Source organism: Narcine bancroftii, chromosome 3, assembly GCF_036971445.1.
Source record: "Narcine bancroftii isolate sNarBan1 chromosome 3, sNarBan1.hap1, whole genome shotgun sequence".
NCBI classification, from domain to species: Eukaryota; Metazoa; Chordata; class Chondrichthyes; order Torpediniformes; family Narcinidae; genus Narcine; species Narcine bancroftii.
In genome coordinates this window covers 353,629,137-353,648,958 of record NC_091471.1, presented here as the reverse complement: position 1 = coordinate 353,648,958, position 19,822 = coordinate 353,629,137, and the positions used below count along the sequence as shown (strand labels likewise).

Sequence of the window (19,822 nt, the reverse complement as noted above, 5' to 3'; positions counted from 1 at the left end):
CTCTCCCAGGCACCCACCACTCTCCCAGGCACCCACCACTCTCCCAGGCACCCACCACTCTCCCAGGCACCCACCACTCTCCCAGGCACCCACCACTCTCCCAGGCACCCACCACTCTCCCAGGCACCCACCACTCTCCCAGGCACCCACCACTCTCCCAGGCACCCACCACTCTCCCAGGCACCCACCACTCTCCCAGGCACCCACCACTCTCCCAGGCACCCACCACTCTCCCAGGCACCCACCACTCTCCCAGGCACCCACCACTCTCCCAGGCACCCACCACTCTCCCAGGCACCCACCACTCTCCCAGGCACCCACCACTCTCCCAGGCACCCACCACTCTCCCAGGCACCCACCACTCTCCCAGGCACCCACCACTCTCCCAGGCACCCACCACTCTCCCAGGCACCCACCACTCTCCCAGGCACCCACCACTCTCCCAGGCACCCACCACTCTCCCAGGCACCCACCACTCTCCCAGGCACCCACCACTCTCCCAGGCACCCACCACTCTCCCAGGCACCCACCACTCTCCCAGGCACCCACCACTCTCCCAGGCACCCACCACTCTCCCAGGCACCCACCACTCTCCCAGGCACCCACCACTCTCCCAGGCACCCACCACTCTCCCAGGCACCCACCACTCTCCCAGGCACCCACCACTCTCCCAGGCACCCACCACTCTCCCAGGCACCCACCACTCTCCCAGGCACCCACCACTCTCCCAGGCACCCACCACTCTCCCAGGCACCCACCACTCTCCCAGGCACCCACCACTCTCCCAGGCACCCACCACTCTCCCAGGCACCCACCACTCTCCCAGGCACCCACCACTCTCCCAGGCACCCACCACTCTAAGGAAAAGCTTGCCCACTTGCCCACTTACCTCTTTTAAATCTCAAACCTTCTCATTCCTGTCCCCCCCAACCCATTTATCAAGAATAGAGCTACATGATGGGCCTGGTAGCCTTTCCAAACTCCTATTGCCCTAGGTTTTTTTTTCTTTTAAATTATGTAAGTTAATTTTGTTAGCTTTATTTGTTTTTCTGCCAAAATTATAATATTTTATAATTTGAACACTTTTTCTAAACTAGTTTCTCAGAGACATGGTGCAGTGACTTCTGTATTGTTTTCCTCTTTGTAGTTTGGTGTCTGATGAGTTTCAGTTTCGTTTCATCATTACCACTCCACTGCATCTCATTGGTTGAGGGGCCTCTAGCTGTTGGAAAACAAGGAAAGAGGCTTGCAGTATTTTAAGAGAAGCATTTGAGGAGAGCAATGGTTTTGTTCATGGGCTGCTGAGAACATTTGACTTTCTTGTCTGATTTTTCTTCTTCATTTATATGGTGAGTCAAAACAAGCTGTTGTACAAACAATGTTTCTTGTTGACTTGAATAATTACGAATGTAAATGGTTAGATGTATCTGCACTTCTGACAAGGGAATTTGTGTTTCCCAGTTCTGTGGTAATTTAAGTATTTACTTCATCTATGATTTTTTTTTGTAATCTCTGTATTTGGCTGTGGATAAATAAAAAGTTTATATTCTCCCCTTGTCTAGGTCATGTCCCAGTCTATTTACAGTATATCGTGGTCTGCAACTGACTTAGGGATTTATGTCTTCACATAACAATACAGGAATTGCAGAGAAACGGAGACCACTTCCAGTTTAAACTTTGGGAATGCTTAATCCTGTTCAAGTGGTTTGATTGTAATAATGGCATCAAAACAAGGTCAGAGTGTTTTTGTTTTAAAATGATTCAGTGTACTAGTTTCCCAGTGCAGTTGGTCAGATTTTCGTTCTGTGGTTACTGAGGTTAATGTATAAGTGGTACTGTGGCTTTGGATGAGGGACTGATGCATGATTAGTGTCTAAGATCCGCACAACACAGGACATGCTCTGTTCTCGTTGTTGCCACCATGGAAGTGGTATATGTGTAGCAAGACTCATACCACCAGATTCAGGAACAGCTGCTACCCCTCCAACATTAGACTCCTCAACAACTGATTCAGTTAGAGATTCACTTAAGGACTCTTTCTTTGCAGAGTCAGTTTGTTTACATTTCTTTGTGAACATTTCTCTGCTTCGTTCACATATCTTCCTTGACTACAGTTTACAGTTACCAATAAGTGGAAATTCTGCCTGGACTGCAGGAAAAAGAATCTTGGGGTTGTGTGTGATGTCATATATGTAGTCTGACAATAAATTTGAACTTTGAAATTTATACTACTATATTTGATTATTTGGTGTACCATAGAAATTCAGTGAATGACTTAAGAGTTTCTGTGTTTACTTATTAAATAGGCCACACCAGTTTATTATCTTATTTCAAATGCAAAAACAATTTTAATGATATGCATTTAAGTCGGAGATTCCCGAAGTGAGCACTGCCGCCCTCCTGATCCAAGGAAAAGGGGGGCTGTCATGGGGGCGGTGAGGGAAAAGGGGGCATTCCAAACCTTCAGTCTTGTTATTATTCAAAATTTAATGGAGGCCAGTACTGGCGCCACGACCCCACCACTCAGCGCCACCACTAACCCTCCTTCTCAACGCCACCACCAACCCCCCACCTCCCCTGGCTCAATGCTGGCACTTCCCCTCCCACTCAGTGCCACCACCACTACTACCCCAGCTCAGCACTGCCTTTAACTGTAACCCCGCTCCCCACTCAGCGCTGCCACTAACCCCCCACCCCGCTCAGTGCCTCCCCACCTCCCACCCATGCCATTGTATGGGGCCTGGAGGCTAAGATGGCGGCAACCCGAAAATATTTGGGAACCACTGATTTAAGTATTGCCAGGTAATGCCTCTTCCACTTAAAACCTGGAGTATCCTTTTGGTGTTAATTATTATTTGTTTTAAAAATGAATGATCTTTCGTTTTTACTTTAGGTTTTGCTTTCATTACTTTTCTGCTACCTGACAACTGTGAATTTGTTTGAGAGCAAATGCGGAGAGAATGTTTATTCTTGTGGGGAGGTTCTGAGCTAGGAGTTGGTGTTTGAATGTGTATAGTTGGCCTTTTAAGACGTGAAAGAAAATATTTTCTGAGGTCTTTGAAACTCTTAAAGGACTGTGGAAGAGTCTTTGAATAAAGGCAAAGATAAATAAGAGGTTACTGGGAATACAGATCTGAGTGTGGTAAGATCAGCCATGTTCTTATTGAATGGTAGAGCACTCAGAAGGGCTGAGTGGCTTCTCTTGTACGTACTTCATCCCTTGGTGTTTGCATAGTATATTTGTCATTCTTTCTATCTTAATTTTAATGCTTGCCCCTCAGGTTCCAAATACCTACTATCCTGTCTCTGTTAGTTTGCACTTTCTACAGTTATGCCAAAATTACTTGGTCTAGCAAATAACTTTGACTATACCTCTTCACACCCTGTCCCCTGTAAGGATTCTATTCCTTTCTGTCAATTCCTCCACCTCATCTCCTCCAAGAATGAGGTCTTCCATTCCAGAGCATCTACTCTACTGTACTGTGTCATTATGATTGACCTTGTGAGTGTAAGGTTTAACATGTATTTACATGTATTTGTTTGTACCTCAGTTCCACTAACCTTTAGAAAATGTCAAGACTATCATTATTTACCAGACAGAAATTCCTGTGTATTTGATTATTGCATATATCGAATATGTTGGCGTATAAGACGAGATTTAAGTTTTATAAATGTCACACCAAAACCAGGGGTTGTCTTGTAAAGTATAAAATTCAAACCATAACAGTGAAGTCTCCGCGGTCCCCTGCGCCAAGTATAAAATTTGAACCTTAACAGCGAAGTGTCAGTGGTCCTCCACACCAAGTATAAAATCCGAACTTTAACAGTGAAGTCTCAGCGCTTCCTGCAATGTCCATCCGCCCAGTCCGACTGCTGTTGGCTCCGTACAGGCTTTAAACAGCCTGTTAAAGGAGCCAATGGTGGTTTATTTTAAAATATTGTGTCAGTCAAGCCACTGCAAGCGAAAGAAACATGCTGAGTTGAACAGAGTTTCAATTCAACTGATTTACTAGTTCATAATAGTGTACTTAAGGGACCCCTGAGCTTTGCAGGGTGGAAGTGATGTTGGCTTCCAGGCCGAAGCTTTGCCCCGCACTCAGGTCCCTGTGAATGCCACTGGCTGCAGACCCGCCTGTGATCGCTGGAGCCGCGTGGGTGAGCCGCTACGTGACCTCCCCCCCCCCCCAAAAAAAAAAAGAACCAGTGATAGGAGGCTCAGAAACCATCACCTGTACACTGTTCGTTTTACATGCCCGGCCTAGTCTCCTAGTGGGTGGCACCACAACTGGTCGTTCAGTGTCCAGGTGTGCTGGTTTGAGATAGTCAATGGTAAAAGTCTCCTCCCGGCCACCAATGTCCAGGACACATATTGTCCCACTTTGAAGGGCCCTTCGTACGGCTGCTGCAGGAGTGGTCAGTGCATGAAGGTGGGCACTAATCTGTGATAGGATTTTAATACTGGGGTCAGTCCCCCAAGTCTTTCCCGGATCTTGGCCAGGACCTCTGTTGGTGCGTCCTTTTGGCCACGGGGTGTGGGCACAAATTCACCAGGCACTGTGAGCAGGGAGCCATAAACCAGCTCTGCTGATGACGCTGCCTGGTCTTCTTTGGGTGCTGTGAGGATGCCCAGTAGCTCCCAGGGGAGCACACCTATCCAGTCTGGCCCCTGGAGGCATGCAATCAGGGCTGATTTTGGGTGCCTGTGGAAACGTTCTGCCAGGCCATTTGATTGTGGATGGTACGCAGTCATCCAATGGAGCTGGGTTCGGAGCAGCTGCACCAGCGTGGACCATAGAGTTGAGGTGAACTGCACCCCCTGTCTGAAGTAACGTGGGCAGGGAGCCTGAACTGCGCCACCCAGGTTGCGATCAGAGTCCTGGCACACGTCTCTGCAGTCATGTTGGCAATTGGGACAATTTCCGGCCACCTCCTGATCCTGTCCACCATTGTAAATAGGTACCTTGCTCCTCTTGAGATAGGCAGTGGGCTGAGGATATCCATGTTCACATGCTCGAACCTCCTATGCGTTGGCTTGTAAGGTTGCAGTGGTGCTCTTGTGAGCCTCTGGATTTTGGAGGTCTGGCCCAGGGCCCAACCTGTTTGCATAGGCTGTACCACATGAACCGATCCACAATCAGTCACCCAGGTGGAAGGGCGCCTCCAAGCGGTCGGGTCGATGGGCTGAAATTGTTCAGTGGACACGTTGTAAAGGAGCTTGCTACCTCTGGGCCCAATGGGTACTTCCTCAAAGCGGAGTCCAGTGACTGTGGTTCAGTATGGTGGTATTTCGCTGTCCACCTGTTGCGCCTCTGCTAATGTTGCATGGAGACAGTGTGTGTACCAACTGGATGGATGTCCATGACAGCACATCAGCCACCACATTGTTCTTCCCGGAGATATGTTTGATCATGGTGGTGAATTAGGATATGTACAACAGATGTCGCTGCTGGTGTGCTGACCATGGGTCTGTCATTTTGGCAAATGCGAAGATGGGGGGCTTGTGATCTGTGAAGATAGTGAACTCCCTCCCTTCCAGGAAATACCTGAAGTGCAGGATGGCCAGGTGCAGGGCCAGCAGCTCTCTGTCAAACTCACTGTTCTTGATCTCTAGGGGGGCATTGCAGGTGCTGGGTGAAGAAAGCAAACAGTTTTCACTGGCTTTCGATTAGCTGTTCAAGTACGCCACCGACTGCAGCTTTGGAGCCATCTACAGTGAGGGCTGTGGGGATGTTTACATGGGAGCGTGGTGTCAGCTAGAGCATCCTTAGCCTGGTCGAAAGCCGCTGTTGCTTCCTCCGTCCAGATAACTTCTTTGGCATTGCCGGACATCAAACCGAAAAGGGGGCACATGATCCTGGCTGTTGAGGGAATGAACCAGTGGTAAAAATTAACATCCTGACAAATTCCTGTAGGCCTTTGACTATGTTAGGCCTGGCGAATTGATGAATGGCTTCCACTTTTGCCGGTAGAGGAACAGCTCCGTGACTGTGGATTCGGTGTCCCAAGAAGCAGATAGTAGGTAATCATAACTGGCACTTGGCAAAGTTGATCACCAGGCCGTAGGCACAAATGTGCCAGATGTTCCTAGCGGGAGTGGCTGGCTACCAGGATGTCATCTAGGTAGATGGACAGAAAGTCCAGATCCTGCCCTACTGCATCTATGAGGCACTAGAAGGTTGGCTCTGCATTTCTAAGACTGAATGGCATCCTAATGAATATCATCTGGGTGGACAGGGACTTGATGATACCATCGAATCAGGCCAATCTTTGAAAAGATGTTTGCCCCATGCAGGTTGACTGTGTGGATGTGTGGGACTGGATATTATTGGAGATGGTTGCATCATTCAGCCTCCTGTAGTCACCACATGGCCTCCATCCTCCTATGTACTGTACTTGGGCACCATATGAAATGTGGAGGCCCATGGGCTATCCAAACAGTGCACAATCCCCCATCTCCTCCATTTTGTTAAACTCTTCTCTCATGAATCGGAGCTTGTCTGATGGTAGCCTGTGGGCCTAGGTGTGAAGGGGGTGTCCCTGTGTGGGAATGTGGTGCCGTGTGAAGGGGGCCGCTGTGAAAACTGGTGTGATGATAGATGGAAACTCAACAACACCCTTGCAGACTTGTCCGAATACGTGACAGAGTCCAGGTGCAGAGCTGGCAATTTGTCCTCACCAAACTGTTGACCCTTCAGAGTCATGAGGGCAAACAGTGTGCACGGAAGAAGTCTGCACCCAGCAATGGTTGTGTACCATGGCCAGAATAAACATCTATGTGAAGTTGCTGGAACCAAATTGCAAGGGGTTAGTCCATGTGCTGTAGGTGCAGATGGTGCTGCTCTAGGCTGCTGTGAGCTCCGGTCCAGCCCTTCTGGTTCAGATATCGTGGCTTGAGGGGGGGAAAGATGCTGATTTCCGCTCCTGTGTCTACCAGGAATCTGCGCCCAGAGTGTCTGTCCCAGATGTTTAGGAGGCTATCACGGAGACCAGCTGCCATAGTCATCAATGACGTTTAGCTCTTTCATTTCCTGGAGTGAGCATGGTGGTCGCATCGGCAGGTCCTGGATTCCCACCCTTTGATTGTAAAAACACGAAGACTCAGAAATGGTGCCGTCTTTTGACATGGGCATTGCAGATTTTGCTGCTGGGATGCGATGTGTCTGGGCATTTGGTTGTGATGCAGCTCTAATCCTGATGCTGGCTCCACCATTTTGTTTGGCGCGCCACAGAACTTCCACGCAAGTGGCCACCTTTTGTGGGTCAGAGAAGCCCTCATTTGCTTGTAGGAGGCGGATGACCACTGTCATCTGCTTTAAAAAAATCCGTTCGAAAAATAGACACGGCTTATGGCTGTCTGCTAGTGCCAGTATGTCATTCATCAGGGCTGACGGCACGCTGTCATCCAGGCTGTCCATATGTAGCAACCATGCGGCCTATTCGTGGCATGAGAAGCCGAATGTGCTGACCAACAGGGTCCTTAGTGCTTCATACCCGTCAGCCTCCAGGGGCTACTGCAGAAAGTCGATTACTTGGGCTGCTGTTTCCTGGTCGAGAGCAGCCCCCAAGTAGTAGTATCTGGTCTCGTCGGAGGAGACCATATTCCTGACTTGGAACTGGGCCTCTGCTTGTTGAAATCAGTTGAGGGGCTGAGTGGTCCAGAAAGCTTGAAGTTTAAGTGAAATTTGGCTCCTCAGAATGCAGTTGTTCACTTTGTCCATGTTGATCGTGTTGCTCGTGTCAGGTCCAAATACTGTTGGACCTTTGGGATCACCAATGTGGCAATCAAGCCACTGCAAGCGAAAGAAGCATGCTGAGTCGAGCAGAGTTTCCGTTCAACTGATTACTTATTCAGAATCGCACGCTTAAGAGGTCTGTGCTTCCCAGCGACCCTTGCACCCTGCGGGGCGGAAGTAACGTTGGCTTCTGGGCCAAGGCTTTGCCCTGCACTGAGAGTCCCTGTGAATGTCGCTGGCTGCAGACCCGCCTGCACTGCTGGAGCCAGTTCACTTTTCTCATGGGTGAGCCACCACAATATGCTAATAAAATTTAATCCTCTACTGGGTAATTTACATTTAAAATATTGTGAAAACATCATTCCACTGGCTCGTGGTAAGTGCCAGACTTGGGGCAGTCTTTTATATAGCTCAAAACCTATATTTTAAGTGGAAATTCCGAGAGTCGTCTTATACACCGACATGTATGGTATACCTTACTGCATTAACTCTTCCTTAATATATAATGGTGCGTACTTTTTTTTACAGTTGAACTGATGGAGCACATACGAAAACAGATATTGGAACTCTTTGTGACAGAGCCTAATGGCATTCCTGAGACAAAACTATGTGAATACTACTGCAAGAAATATCGGCAGAATTTAAAAACAAGCACTTATGGATTTAACAGCATAAAGGAACTGCTCGCATCCATGAATGATGTACTGGATGTAGAACATGTGCCAAACTTGGGCAATGTAGTCAAATTAAAGTCTACACAAGCCTTTGCAATATCAAAAGATAAAGAAAACAAAACCAAAATGGCGATGTCACATTCTACACTAGCTGTAAGTAGGGTGGAGATCCCAAACATCAGCTCCTGTGGTCCTTGGGTGATTCCCAGAGCATCAAATTTGCAAGGTACTTAATTTTTAAAAGTTGTTGATATAGATTAAAATCCTCCTTTGTAAAATAAATTGCATCCAGTCAGTCATTGTGGACATGAAGTCCCCTTTATGGCATTGTGGGTGTTGATGTATTCAAGACTGAGAAATTTTTAGACAAATCAAGAGCTGCTGGCAGCAGATATTAAAAAATGGAATTGAATGGGATTCAGTGCGAGTTTTAGGGCCTGGAAGTTTTTAGTTTTTTTTTTAAACTTGACACCCTTTAGGTAATATTTTGTTTTTTGTTAAAATTGGATATTTTTGTCTTTTTAAAAATAAAAATATCTTTTTTTGAATATACTATTTTTGATTTTTTTTCAAAAGTGTACATAGTAACATTTTAAATATACAGATACACGATCCTTTATCCGGACATCTAAAATCCAGAAAGCTCCAAAATCCGGCAAGTGGGGACAAGCGGTCGGGGGAGGCGGCTGGGGGAGACTGCCGGGCAGCTGAGGGACTGGCAGTTGGGGGAGGTGGCCGAGGGACTGCGGTTGGGGGTGCGGTCAGGCGGCCGGGGGAGATGGTCAGGCGACTGAAAGGGGGTGGGGGTGGATACGGCAGCACAATTCGGATGGGCTTTCTGAAATCCGGAAAAATCCGAAATTCGGAACACGCAGTCCCCCAAGGGTTCCAGATAAAGGATCGTGTACCTGTATTAAACTTTTTCTTATAAACACAACAAACAAAGCTTAAAAAAAAACAGTCTCTCTCACTCTCCCCACCCCCCACCGTCAGAGCTTGCATATATTTTATGTATATAGAGTACAATTAGGGAAACTACGTTTTTGTATGTATAAAGTTACCTTTATAACCTCTTTTTTTTTTCCCATTTGTATTACTGTATCTGGGCCCCTATGTGATCCAAGTATGGCTGCCAGACCTTTACAAAAGTGTTGTATTTGTTCTTTAAGTTGCATGTGATTTTTTTTTATTCCATAGGTATATAGCTCGTTATTTCTGCAGTCCATCATGCTATAAATAGATAAAATACATCATCTTTGCATAAAGTGTAACTAAATAGAAATCTAAAAATAGTAATATATGAACATACAAAGTCAAATGAGCTATTTTTAAACTATCAGCTGGCAATAAGGCACCACTTGTATGTCACAGCTCCATCTCCATCCCACAAGCCAACACAATTGGTTAGTGATCTATATGCCCATTTGAAAGCCATGTATAGCATTCTGTAAGTAATTGATATCTGCTCTATTCTCACTACACAAGGATGTCAGCTAGGAGCAGGAGGAGGACATATGGAATCTGGTGTACTGGACAGTATAATCATGGGTAGCTTGATTTTGGCCTCAACCTACTTTCTTGGCTCTTCCCCACAATTCTAGATTTCTGCGTCACTAAAAATCTTAATGGCTTAGCTTTTACAATTTTCTGGACAGAGAATATCAAAGATTCATAATCTTTTAAAGATAGGCAATTCCTCCTTATCTCCATCTTAAATGGATGCCTTTCCTAATGAATAATAAAATTAACTCAAGAAAATCTGCAGACACCGTGATTGTAGTTTATACAAAAATACTGGAGATACTCGGCAAGTCACACAGTGTTCTTTATGTCGCAAAGATATAGATGCACAACCAATGTTTCAGGCTTGATCCCTTCATTAAGGAATGAGCAAAAAGTAGGTAGGTGCCTGAATAAAATGATGGAGGGAGGACCAGGGAGAGGAAGGAGTACAGGCCCACAGGCACGAGGTCATAGGTTGGTATGGGTAGGAACGCACAAGAGAAAAAAGCTGAGGTGATAGGGGGAGGGTATAGGTCTCTGAATGGAGAGGGAAGGGGGTGGAAAGCTGGAGGAAAGGGAATGGAGGAATGGGGAGTGGCCTAACAGAAACCAGAGAATTTGATGTTAACGTCATCCAGTTGGAGAGTGTCCAGACGGAATAAACTCCATTTCTATTCCAGAGCTGGGATAGTCCAATTTCAATGCGCATAACCACTTTTTTTGCAATGTAGGATTCCAGCCATTGGAGTGTGAAACTTTATGGAACATGTTCTGAGTATCAAAAGATAATGAGTTTCACTGTAGTTTATGCATTCTTTGTAGAGATGTGTTGGCTAATTGCAGTGCGTGCTTGGATCAGCTAATTCCTGATTCCTGCACTTGTGCATCAAGGCAATGGTGGAACACAAATTTTGGGAGCTGAGGGACTGAATGCTATTTGGATTTATTCTTTGACCATCTTCACAAAATCTTTTCTTGTTCTTTGTTCTGAACCTAAATTTCCTTCATCGATGATTGTTCTTAGTGTTAACTGTAGCATAGATTGAATTGTGTTGAAATGGGTGTAAGCAAATGTACTACTGGTATCTTTTGGTTAATGTTGAATCCAAAAGTAGTATTGCCATTGAAACGAAACAACAAACACAAGATTTCATTTTCATCTCTGTATTTCTCTAATAGCTCCTGTTCTAGTGCCTGGATTACCAACAATTCCAGTGAGAAGCAACTACTGTGGCCAACCATTAAACTCCAGACAATTGATTAGTGGACCAACAAGCCAAATAACATTTGGTCCCCCAGAGAACAAAGTAACATTGCCATCTCAGTCAATGACACTTTCAGTGAACTCTTCTGAAATAAATGCCAAACTAAAAAGTAATATGGAGGAGGAAACATCAAAGAAAAATCCTTTATCCATATCCTTTTTTGACCAACTTGTACCATGTGGCAAAACAAATTCAAAAGTGCAACTAAATGACACACTTAATCAAAGTATTGATGGTTCAGGAGGGGCATGGCAACGTTCAGCTTCTCCAGGCCTCTCATCAGTGTCGTCAGATGACTTTCCATCATTGGACATGAAAGTGACAAAAGAGAAGCTAAGAAAGTTGAAAGAGGAGGAACTGAAGAAGAAAAGGTTAGAGCATCGAAATCCCCAAGATTACTTTGCTCAATTAAGAGAGGAACACAGGTCTGTCATGCAGGCAGTCGAGTTGATGGCCTCTGATAACCTATTTCACAAAGGAAATAGGCACGTCAATTTGGAAGATGTGAACCAACGAGTTGAAGAGTTTATACGTGCTCTAGCTGCTGATGGAGAATATGTTACTGAAGAGAAGGTAATGCAGTCATGCACACACCATACACAGAGATATGCAGTCTTTGACAGGCATGAGGATGCACACTATTGTCTTCTCAGGAAAAAACAGTGCACTTTATATAGCTCAAACAAAGATACATAACCAATGTTTTGGGTTTGAGCCCTTCATCAAGGTATGTCTCTTAAGAAAGCCCTCCATACTCACGTATATATGCTTGACTTTATGTCAGGCAGCAGTTGAAGTATATTGTGTATATTACATTGTTTTGTATTATTACACAACAATAAAAGGAACCTTGATATGCTAATAAATGGTCAATTGTGAACATCACTCACAGAGATTGGTGAGTGTATATTGTTACGAACCCAGAGGACCCCAAAATCCAGCAGCAATAGATATTCACAAAGACAAATGGTTACTTAAACAAAAGTTGCTTTTAATTATCTTTAAACATGAAAATAGAATCATACTTTAACTTATCACTATTAATTTAAGTTCACCCCCTTCTAATTCTAAGCGCATGTGTATGTAATATGTGTGTAAGTTCAGAAAAAGTTCTTTGATTCACAGTCCAATCTCAATTCTCATTCCTCCAAGTTTACTGGTTGCAGGGAATTTAACGTTTATGAAGTTCACCAGGCTTTGATGCTTGAAAGGTAAATGGTTACCCCTTAGGAAGGTTCTTGTCGGTTTTCAGAGAGAGATTGGTTATTCACTGGACACCTACAACTGATTCCTTTTAATCAGCCACTTCAGTGTCTTGCCGAAGAAACTTGCCCCATCAGGGTTTTCCAGGTGATAACATCTTTCTTTCAGGTCACCACAGAGGTCCTTTTTGTTTTCCTTATTCCAAGTGAAACATTAGACAGCCAGTCCTCTTGTTTGAACCACAAGGGCTTTGATCAGGCTGAACTAAGCACTCACAACCCATCTTCCAAATGGGCTTTTTCCACAAGCTTTGCTGTTGCTGCTGAATGTAAAACTGCAAAACTGATCCTTCTCTCTCAGAGAAAAGCCTGTTTGACTCCTTTTCTTCTTGCAAAAAGCCACATGACCCTCTTAGAGCAGCAAGCAGCTCTCCCAGACAGCCTAAGGCTCCAGCCCTACTCCTCTGAGTTCTTTCACCTGTTGCTTTTCAAAATAATAATCCATTAGTGAAGTTTATTGGGCATTCTCCAAAGCTTTTGCAAAGACTCTTGGAGCTGGCCTGTCTAGGTTGAGCAGAGCTCCAGTATTTTAATTGAGATCTGTTTTGAAGTGTTTGTATGTGACCTTCACCAAAAAAACCTGCCCAAATTTATCTCCCAAAAACATCTATAATCTGTCACAATAACATTAACAGAAGAGTATACTGGGATAAAACTGCACTGACTTGAAAATTAGACTTCTTTATTATTTTTATGTTTTTATATTAATTTTTCCTTCCTAAATTATTGTATAGAATGAGAAATTCTTTTTTTATTGCTTCATGATCAATTTCTACTCAGGAGATAGATTACTATGTTAATTTTGGGCTTCTTGCATACTGCTTTGACCTGTGGAAAATAAATGTTAATTAATGTTCATTTATAATCTCCATCTTATTATTATGGAAATCCTGGTTTGTGTCTCTCATTTTCCATTCCTCAAACATCTTTTTTTAAATATGAAAACAGAAAATGGTGGAAACACTCACAGGTTGGACAGGATCTGTGGGAAAAGAATAATATTTCCAGCATATACATTATAAAAAAATATTTTAATTGTAGGTTTTGAACAGAGTTTGCAGATACTTCAGAGTACAAAATATAAAAAACCTTGGAATATGGCCTCCTATTAAACTGCCTGCTATTCGGGAACTTCGACAAATACAGCGAGAACTGGTAACATTTATTGAGGTAAGTGAAGATTATTGGGGTTATATTGTGATGGAGTATTGTTTCCTTTTTGATCTAGTCCTTGTCTATGGCAAGATGCTCTTTTTAATTGAAGAAGTTAATTTTTTTTATTTCAAGGCTTTTGAGAGTACCAGATGCGTTTGCACTCTTTACGAGCTGAACCAGTGCTTGGCCGCACTAAAGAACAAGCAAAGCTTTGAAGAACTTAACCTTGGTCCTTTATGCAAGCAGCCCCTTGTGCATAGGATATTCAAAGTACCTCAATCACTGAAGGATGAAGATATATATGAAATTGAGACTGTAGATATCTTACAGGTAATATATATGGCATCTGTACAATTGCACTACAATGTGGATTGAAATCCTGGTTATGATTTAGTTCGTTTCACACAACTAGAATTGAAAGTAATAAATCTTTTTTTTCTATTGCTGTAAAAGAAGGTCTTTTGGTATGTTACTGAATTCTAAAGCTGGTGCTTATGTATAGCAGAAAGTTTTGATTAGTCAATGTGAGTTTTTTAGTCAATGTGAGATTCTTGGATTATGTTATCCTAGGCTGTTCATTCATCCTGAGAGACCAGGCCAATAAATTGATTGTGGATCTCCTATGCTATTTCTGTTTTGTCTTTCTCTTTCCTCCTGCAGTAATTATAGAATGATGTGTAATCTACAGCATAGAAATAGGTCATTTTATCCCACCCACCCTGATGTTTATCCTTCCTTCTAACTTCTCCGGTTTAATTAATTAGCATAAATATCTGTTAATTTCTCCCCCAGTGCTTCTCCAGCCTCCCTTTAAACCAACCATTCTCATCATGAGCCCTATATCTCCCACCCCCGGACACCACAGCACATTTAAAACAAAGTCTTTTCACAAAATGTATCACAAATTTTTTAATTTTTTTTATGTAGGAGAGAAGTACAGACAAAATTTGAATGCTTCACGAGGAAAAGCAGGGTCCTGGTTTGGGGGTTGGGGGGTGGGGGAGGTGCACAGCCAAAAACAAGATGGAAAATTGCTGCTTTAAATGTAAATTTATTTTTTGCTATAAATTTGTCACTATAGTAATGAGTTCCACATTCTTAGAACTAAAAGTGGAAAAGTTTGAGAACTTTATTCTAGTGTTGAATGCTTCGAGTTGAGATCTTTCTCTACTATTGGAACATCACATTTTGAAGAATTGTTAGCTCCACACCAAGGTTAAACAAGAAGTCTGCAGATGATGGAGAACTGGAACAATATACAAAAGTGCTGGTGGAACTCATGGAAAGTAATAGACAGTCTATATTTTGGCCTCAAGCCTTTCATCAGGGATGGGCAAACATCCAAATATAAAGCTGGGAGAGGAGGGTAAGCATAGGCTTGCAAGTAATAGGTGGGAGGGGGAAGAAAAGAAATAAGCTGAGATGATGGAAGCAGGGGGCTGGGAAATTGCTCTCTGATAGGAAGGGAAATGGGTGGAAGGTAAAAGTGATGGACTGGAGTAAGAGAAGAAAAGGAGTCAGGGGTGAGAGAAAGTGATGGGGTGGAAGGAAAAAGAAAAGAGGGGAGGTGATGCACCATTAATAATCACAAAACACTGAAGTTGTGAAACTGATAGGCTTTTATTAACTGTAGACTGGAACAGCCGTCAACCTCATTGATTGATCAAGGCAGAATGAAATGGGGAGCATGAAAAGGGCTCGGGAGACGTGTCCAGCTGGCAACAGCCAATCATTAACATAACAGTGGTTTATCGCAGGACGGGTTACTGGAAATTGGAGAAATTGATATGTCATCTGGTGGGAGACTGTCAAGACGGAATATAAGGTGTTGCTTCTCCAAATTACATGTGGCCTCAACCTGACGATACGTGAGGCCATGAATAGAAATGTCATTGTGGGAATGAGATGTGGAATTGAATGAACCAGTCATGGCAGACCGAGTGAAGGAGTACAAAAAAGTGATTTCCCCCAGTTTGTGTCCAGTCTCCCCTGATGTAGATCAGACTACTTTTCATCATTTCAGTAGGGTGAAATGTGGAAGCCAGTTATAGCTGATATTCACTGGATCTCGCTTTTCCAATGCAATTATAATCCTATTGAATGTGAATTTAAATTGTGGTTGTCAGGGCAATAGTTTTCCCAAAACGTTGTTCCAATCCTGGAAAATTGAGTGTATGATGTTGAAAATTGCCACATACGGAGGAGTCATGTGATGGAGTAGTGGCCGGTTGGGAAAACCAGCCCTCTCCAGGAAAATAGGAAAAAAAGTTAGGAAAAAGCAAAGCATAACAGAAATAGAGTACAAGAAATAGAAGATAAAGATACAGAGAAGAGAAAGAAGATGGCTTCCAAGGAGGAGAAAGTAAGAACAGCTGGAAAATAAGAAGTAAAAAAGTCGCCGGAGAAGAAGGAAGAAGGCCTTACCTGCAGGAAGGAACAGGACGCTGCGATGACGAGGAGTGCCTGACCCTCGGTCAGTACCTGCCCTACAGAGTCGCAACCCACCAGTGCACTATAAAAATGGCTCTCGGAGCCAAACAAAAATGCGCAACTGCGCATGTGCAGTCAAAGGAGAAAGAGGACACTGGCAGAAGGGGGGCTCAGCAGAGGAGGGGGGCTCAGCAGAGGAGGGGGGCTCAGCAGAGGAGGGGGGCTCAGCAGAGGAGGGGGGCTCAGCAGAGGAGGGGGGCTCAGCAGAGGAGGGGGGCTCAGCAGAGGAGGGGGGCTCAGCAGAGGAGGGGGGCTCAGCAGAGGAGGGGGGCTCAGCAGAGGAGGGGGGCTCAGCAGAGGAGGGGGGCTCAGCAGAGGAGGGGGGCTCAGCAGAGGAGGGGGGCTCAGCAGAGGAGGGGGGCTCAGCAGAGGAGGGGGGCTCAGCAGAGGAGGGGGGCTCAGCAGAGGAGGGGGGCTCAGCAGAGGAGGGGGGCTCAGCAGAGGAGGGGGGCTCAGCAGAGGAGGGGGGCTCAGCAGAGGAGGGGGGCTCAGCAGAGGAGGGGGGCTCAGCAGAGGAGGGGGGCTCAGCAGAGGAGGGGGGCTGTCACAGACCAAGCAGCTGAGGGATGCCCGACACCAGGGCTCTCAGCTGAAGAATAATAAAGGGAATAGAAGAGGGTGCGAAGAAACAGACGTAGAAGATAGACGGAGGGAAGATTGACAAGAAGACCAACATAAGAAGCACAACAGACGAGCAGCCAAAGAGGGGAGGAACACAGCTGTAGAAATGGAAGTGAATGACTTGAGAGAAAAATTGGAAAAATGTTATCTCAGAAAATTGATATGTTGGAAAATTATAGTAGGCGAAACAACATAAAAATAGTTGAAGGAGGTTGAAGAAGGCGCAGGCATGAAGGAATTTATAAAAGGATGGATCCCAAAGGTCCTGGGAATGACAGAAATGCAGGAAGAAATGGAAATAGAAAGGGCACACAGAGCATTAGCTCCGAAACCACAGGCACATCATAAACCAAGATCCATCTTAGTAAAATTTTTGAGATAGACAAGAGAAAATATACTGGAATGGGCAAGGAATAAAATTAGAGAAGATAATAAACCATTGGAATACAAGGGTCAAAAAATATTTTTTTACCCAGACATAAGTTTTGAACTCTTAAAGAGGAATTTAATACAGCGAAATCAACTTTATGGAAAAAAGGTCACAAATTCATATTATGACATCCAGCCGTGCTTAAAATATTTAAACTCTGGGAGCAAAACAGACTGTTCTCGGAACCAGAGAAAGTGCAAGAATTCACAGAATGTTTGCAGGACAGGAGAAGGGATGTAACAAGAATGAAGAATATATAAAATATATGTAAAGAACTAAAGAGGGAAAAGAGCAGGGAAGGAAGGGAGTAAGGGGAGAAAAAAAGAAGAGAGAGCTTTGTTTAGTGTTTTCTGAAGAGGGCTGGGTGGAGAGGGAATAACCGTCACTGCAAAATCAGTTGACACTGCGAACAAGATCGCAATCCAAATGAAAAGGGGTTGTTGTGGTTGCCCAGCAAGGGATATGGGGCAACTCAGAGAGGGGGGGAACTGTTGGGGTTAAGGTATTAGTGTATGTGGGAACTGCGGGGGTACTTTATGTCTTAAATGTGTTGTCGTATATTAAGTGTAATAAGAGAAAACTAAGAGATGAAAAGGGGGATGGAGGCGGCAAAGAGGTGGAAAAGAGATGTATGCAAGATACAACATGGCCATCTTGAACTATATGACTATAAACATTAATGGAATACATAACCAAATTAAAAGGAAGGGGCTACTAAATTTATTGAAGAAGGAAAAAATAGATATAACATTTGTGCAGTAAACACATCTAACTGAAGTGGGTTGGACATGTAACGGCAGCATCCTATAATTCAAAAGCTAGAGGTGTGGCCATACTCGTTAACAAAAATGTATCAGTCAAAATAGAGGAGGAAATAATAGATCCGTCAGGGAGGTATGCAATGATAAAGTGTCAGATATACTCAGAATTTTGGAATTTGCTCAATATATACACACCTAACGAGGAGGATCAAAAGTTTATGCAGGATATTTTTTTGAAGATTGCAGACACACAAGGAAATATATTGATAGGAGGGGATTTTAACTTTAATTTGGACCCAATGTTAGATAAAACTGGACAAAAGACAAGTAAAAAGAATAAAGTAGCTAAATTTATTGTTAAATCAATGCAGGAAATGAAATTTATGGATATATGGAGGAGGCAACACCCAAGAGAGAAGGAATTTTCATATTATTTGAGTAGGCACAAAACTTACTTAAGGATTGATATGTTTATGTTGTCAGCCCATATTCAAGGGAGAGTTAGGAAAACTGAATATAAAGCTAGACTACTATCAGATCCTTCACCTCTATTATTAGCAATAGAACTGAAGGTCGTCCCACCAAGAACATATAGATGGAGGTTAAACTCCATGCTACTTAAAAGACAGGAATTTATGGAGTTTATTGAATGCCAAATTAAAACATGTTTTGAAATAAACACAGGATCAATGAGAGACAAATTTATATATGGGACGCAATGAAAGCCTTCATCAAAGGGCAGATAATAAGTTATGTGACTAAGATGAAAAAGGATTACAATCGGGAAATAGAGCAGTTGGAAAGGGAGATAGTAAGTACAGAAAAGGAACAAGTAAAAAGGGATGATATAACGATAAGGAGAGAATTGGCGGACAAAAATAATTAAATACGAAACATTACAAACATACAAGGTGGAGAAGAACATAATGAAAACAAAGCAAAAGTATTACAAACTGGGAGAAAAAACACAAAATATTAGCCTGGCAACTTAAAACAGAACAAGCTAAAAGAACGATACTGGCACCAAGGAAAAAGGACAAACAAATTACATATAACCCAACAGAGATTAATGAAAATTTTAAGGAATTTTATGAACAATTATATCAAACTGAGAACAAGGGGAAAGAGGATAAAATAGAGGAATTTTTAGCTAAAATTGAACTGCCAAAATTGCAAGAAGAGGAACAAAACAAACTAATAAAACCATTTGAAATAGAAGTGCAGGATATATTAAAAAAGCTGCCGAACAATAAAACATCAGGAGAGGATGGATTTCCAATAGAATTCTATAAAACATTTAAAGAGTTATTAATTCCTCCTCTTCTGGAAGTAATGAACCAGATAGAAGAAACACAAAACTTGCCAGATTCATATAAGACAGCAATAATTACAGTAATACCAAAAACGGGGAAGGATCCACCAGCATCATATAGACCAATATCTCTACTTAGACTATAAGATAATAGCGAAATTATTAGCAAACAGATTGGCCGATTGTGTACCTAAAATAGTAAAACAAGATCAAACTGGATTTATTAAGAAAAGACGAATAGCGGACAATGTCTGCAAACTTATTAATCTAATTCACACAGTTCAAGGAAATAAGAAAACAACAGTAGCTGTTGCTTTAGACGCAGAAAAAGCCTTTGAGAGAGTAGAGTGGAATTACTTATTTAAAGTATTACAGAAATTCAATCTACCAGAAAAATATATAAATTGGATTAAAGCATTGTATAATGGACCGTTTGTGAAGGTAACAGTAAATGGATATGTATCGAGTCACTTTAAATTAACTATGTCAACTAGACAGGGATGTCCACTATCCCCCTCATTGTTCACCTTAGCAATAGAACTTTTGGCAGAACTGATAAGAATAGAAAATAAAATAAAAGGAGTAAAAATAAAGGAGAAAGAGTATAAAATCAGCT

General features: G+C 43.3%; 1 protein-coding gene and 1 long non-coding RNA gene across 9 annotated transcripts in view; one reads left to right on the top strand and one right to left on the bottom strand.

Annotated features, from left to right (window-relative positions):
- The window catches only part of LOC138759441 (uncharacterized), a 148,907-nt gene that overhangs the window by 21,711 nt on the left and 107,374 nt on the right, over positions 1 to 19,822 (top strand). For 6 of the 8 annotated variants that reach the window (XM_069929874.1, XM_069929875.1, XM_069929873.1 and 3 more), the window contains 4 exons: positions 8,262 to 8,633; positions 11,090 to 11,748; positions 13,479 to 13,607; positions 13,725 to 13,922. In XM_069929874.1, coding sequence (XP_069785975.1) covers positions 8,262 to 8,633; positions 11,090 to 11,748; positions 13,479 to 13,607; positions 13,725 to 13,922 — 1,358 coding nt within the window. Of the gene's footprint in view, positions 1 to 1,147; positions 1,350 to 1,562; positions 1,735 to 8,261; positions 8,634 to 11,089; positions 11,749 to 13,478; positions 13,608 to 13,724; positions 13,923 to 19,822 lie in introns of all 8 variants that reach the window. The other 2 variants (XM_069929878.1, XM_069929879.1) reach the window with 2 other exon arrangements.
- Positions 1,028 to 11,984, bottom strand: LOC138759444 (uncharacterized). Its single transcript, XR_011354835.1, has 3 exons — positions 11,935 to 11,984; positions 9,469 to 9,637; positions 1,028 to 1,222 (listed from the first exon to the last, which is right to left on the bottom strand). It is a non-coding gene; the product is annotated as an uncharacterized lncRNA (long non-coding RNA).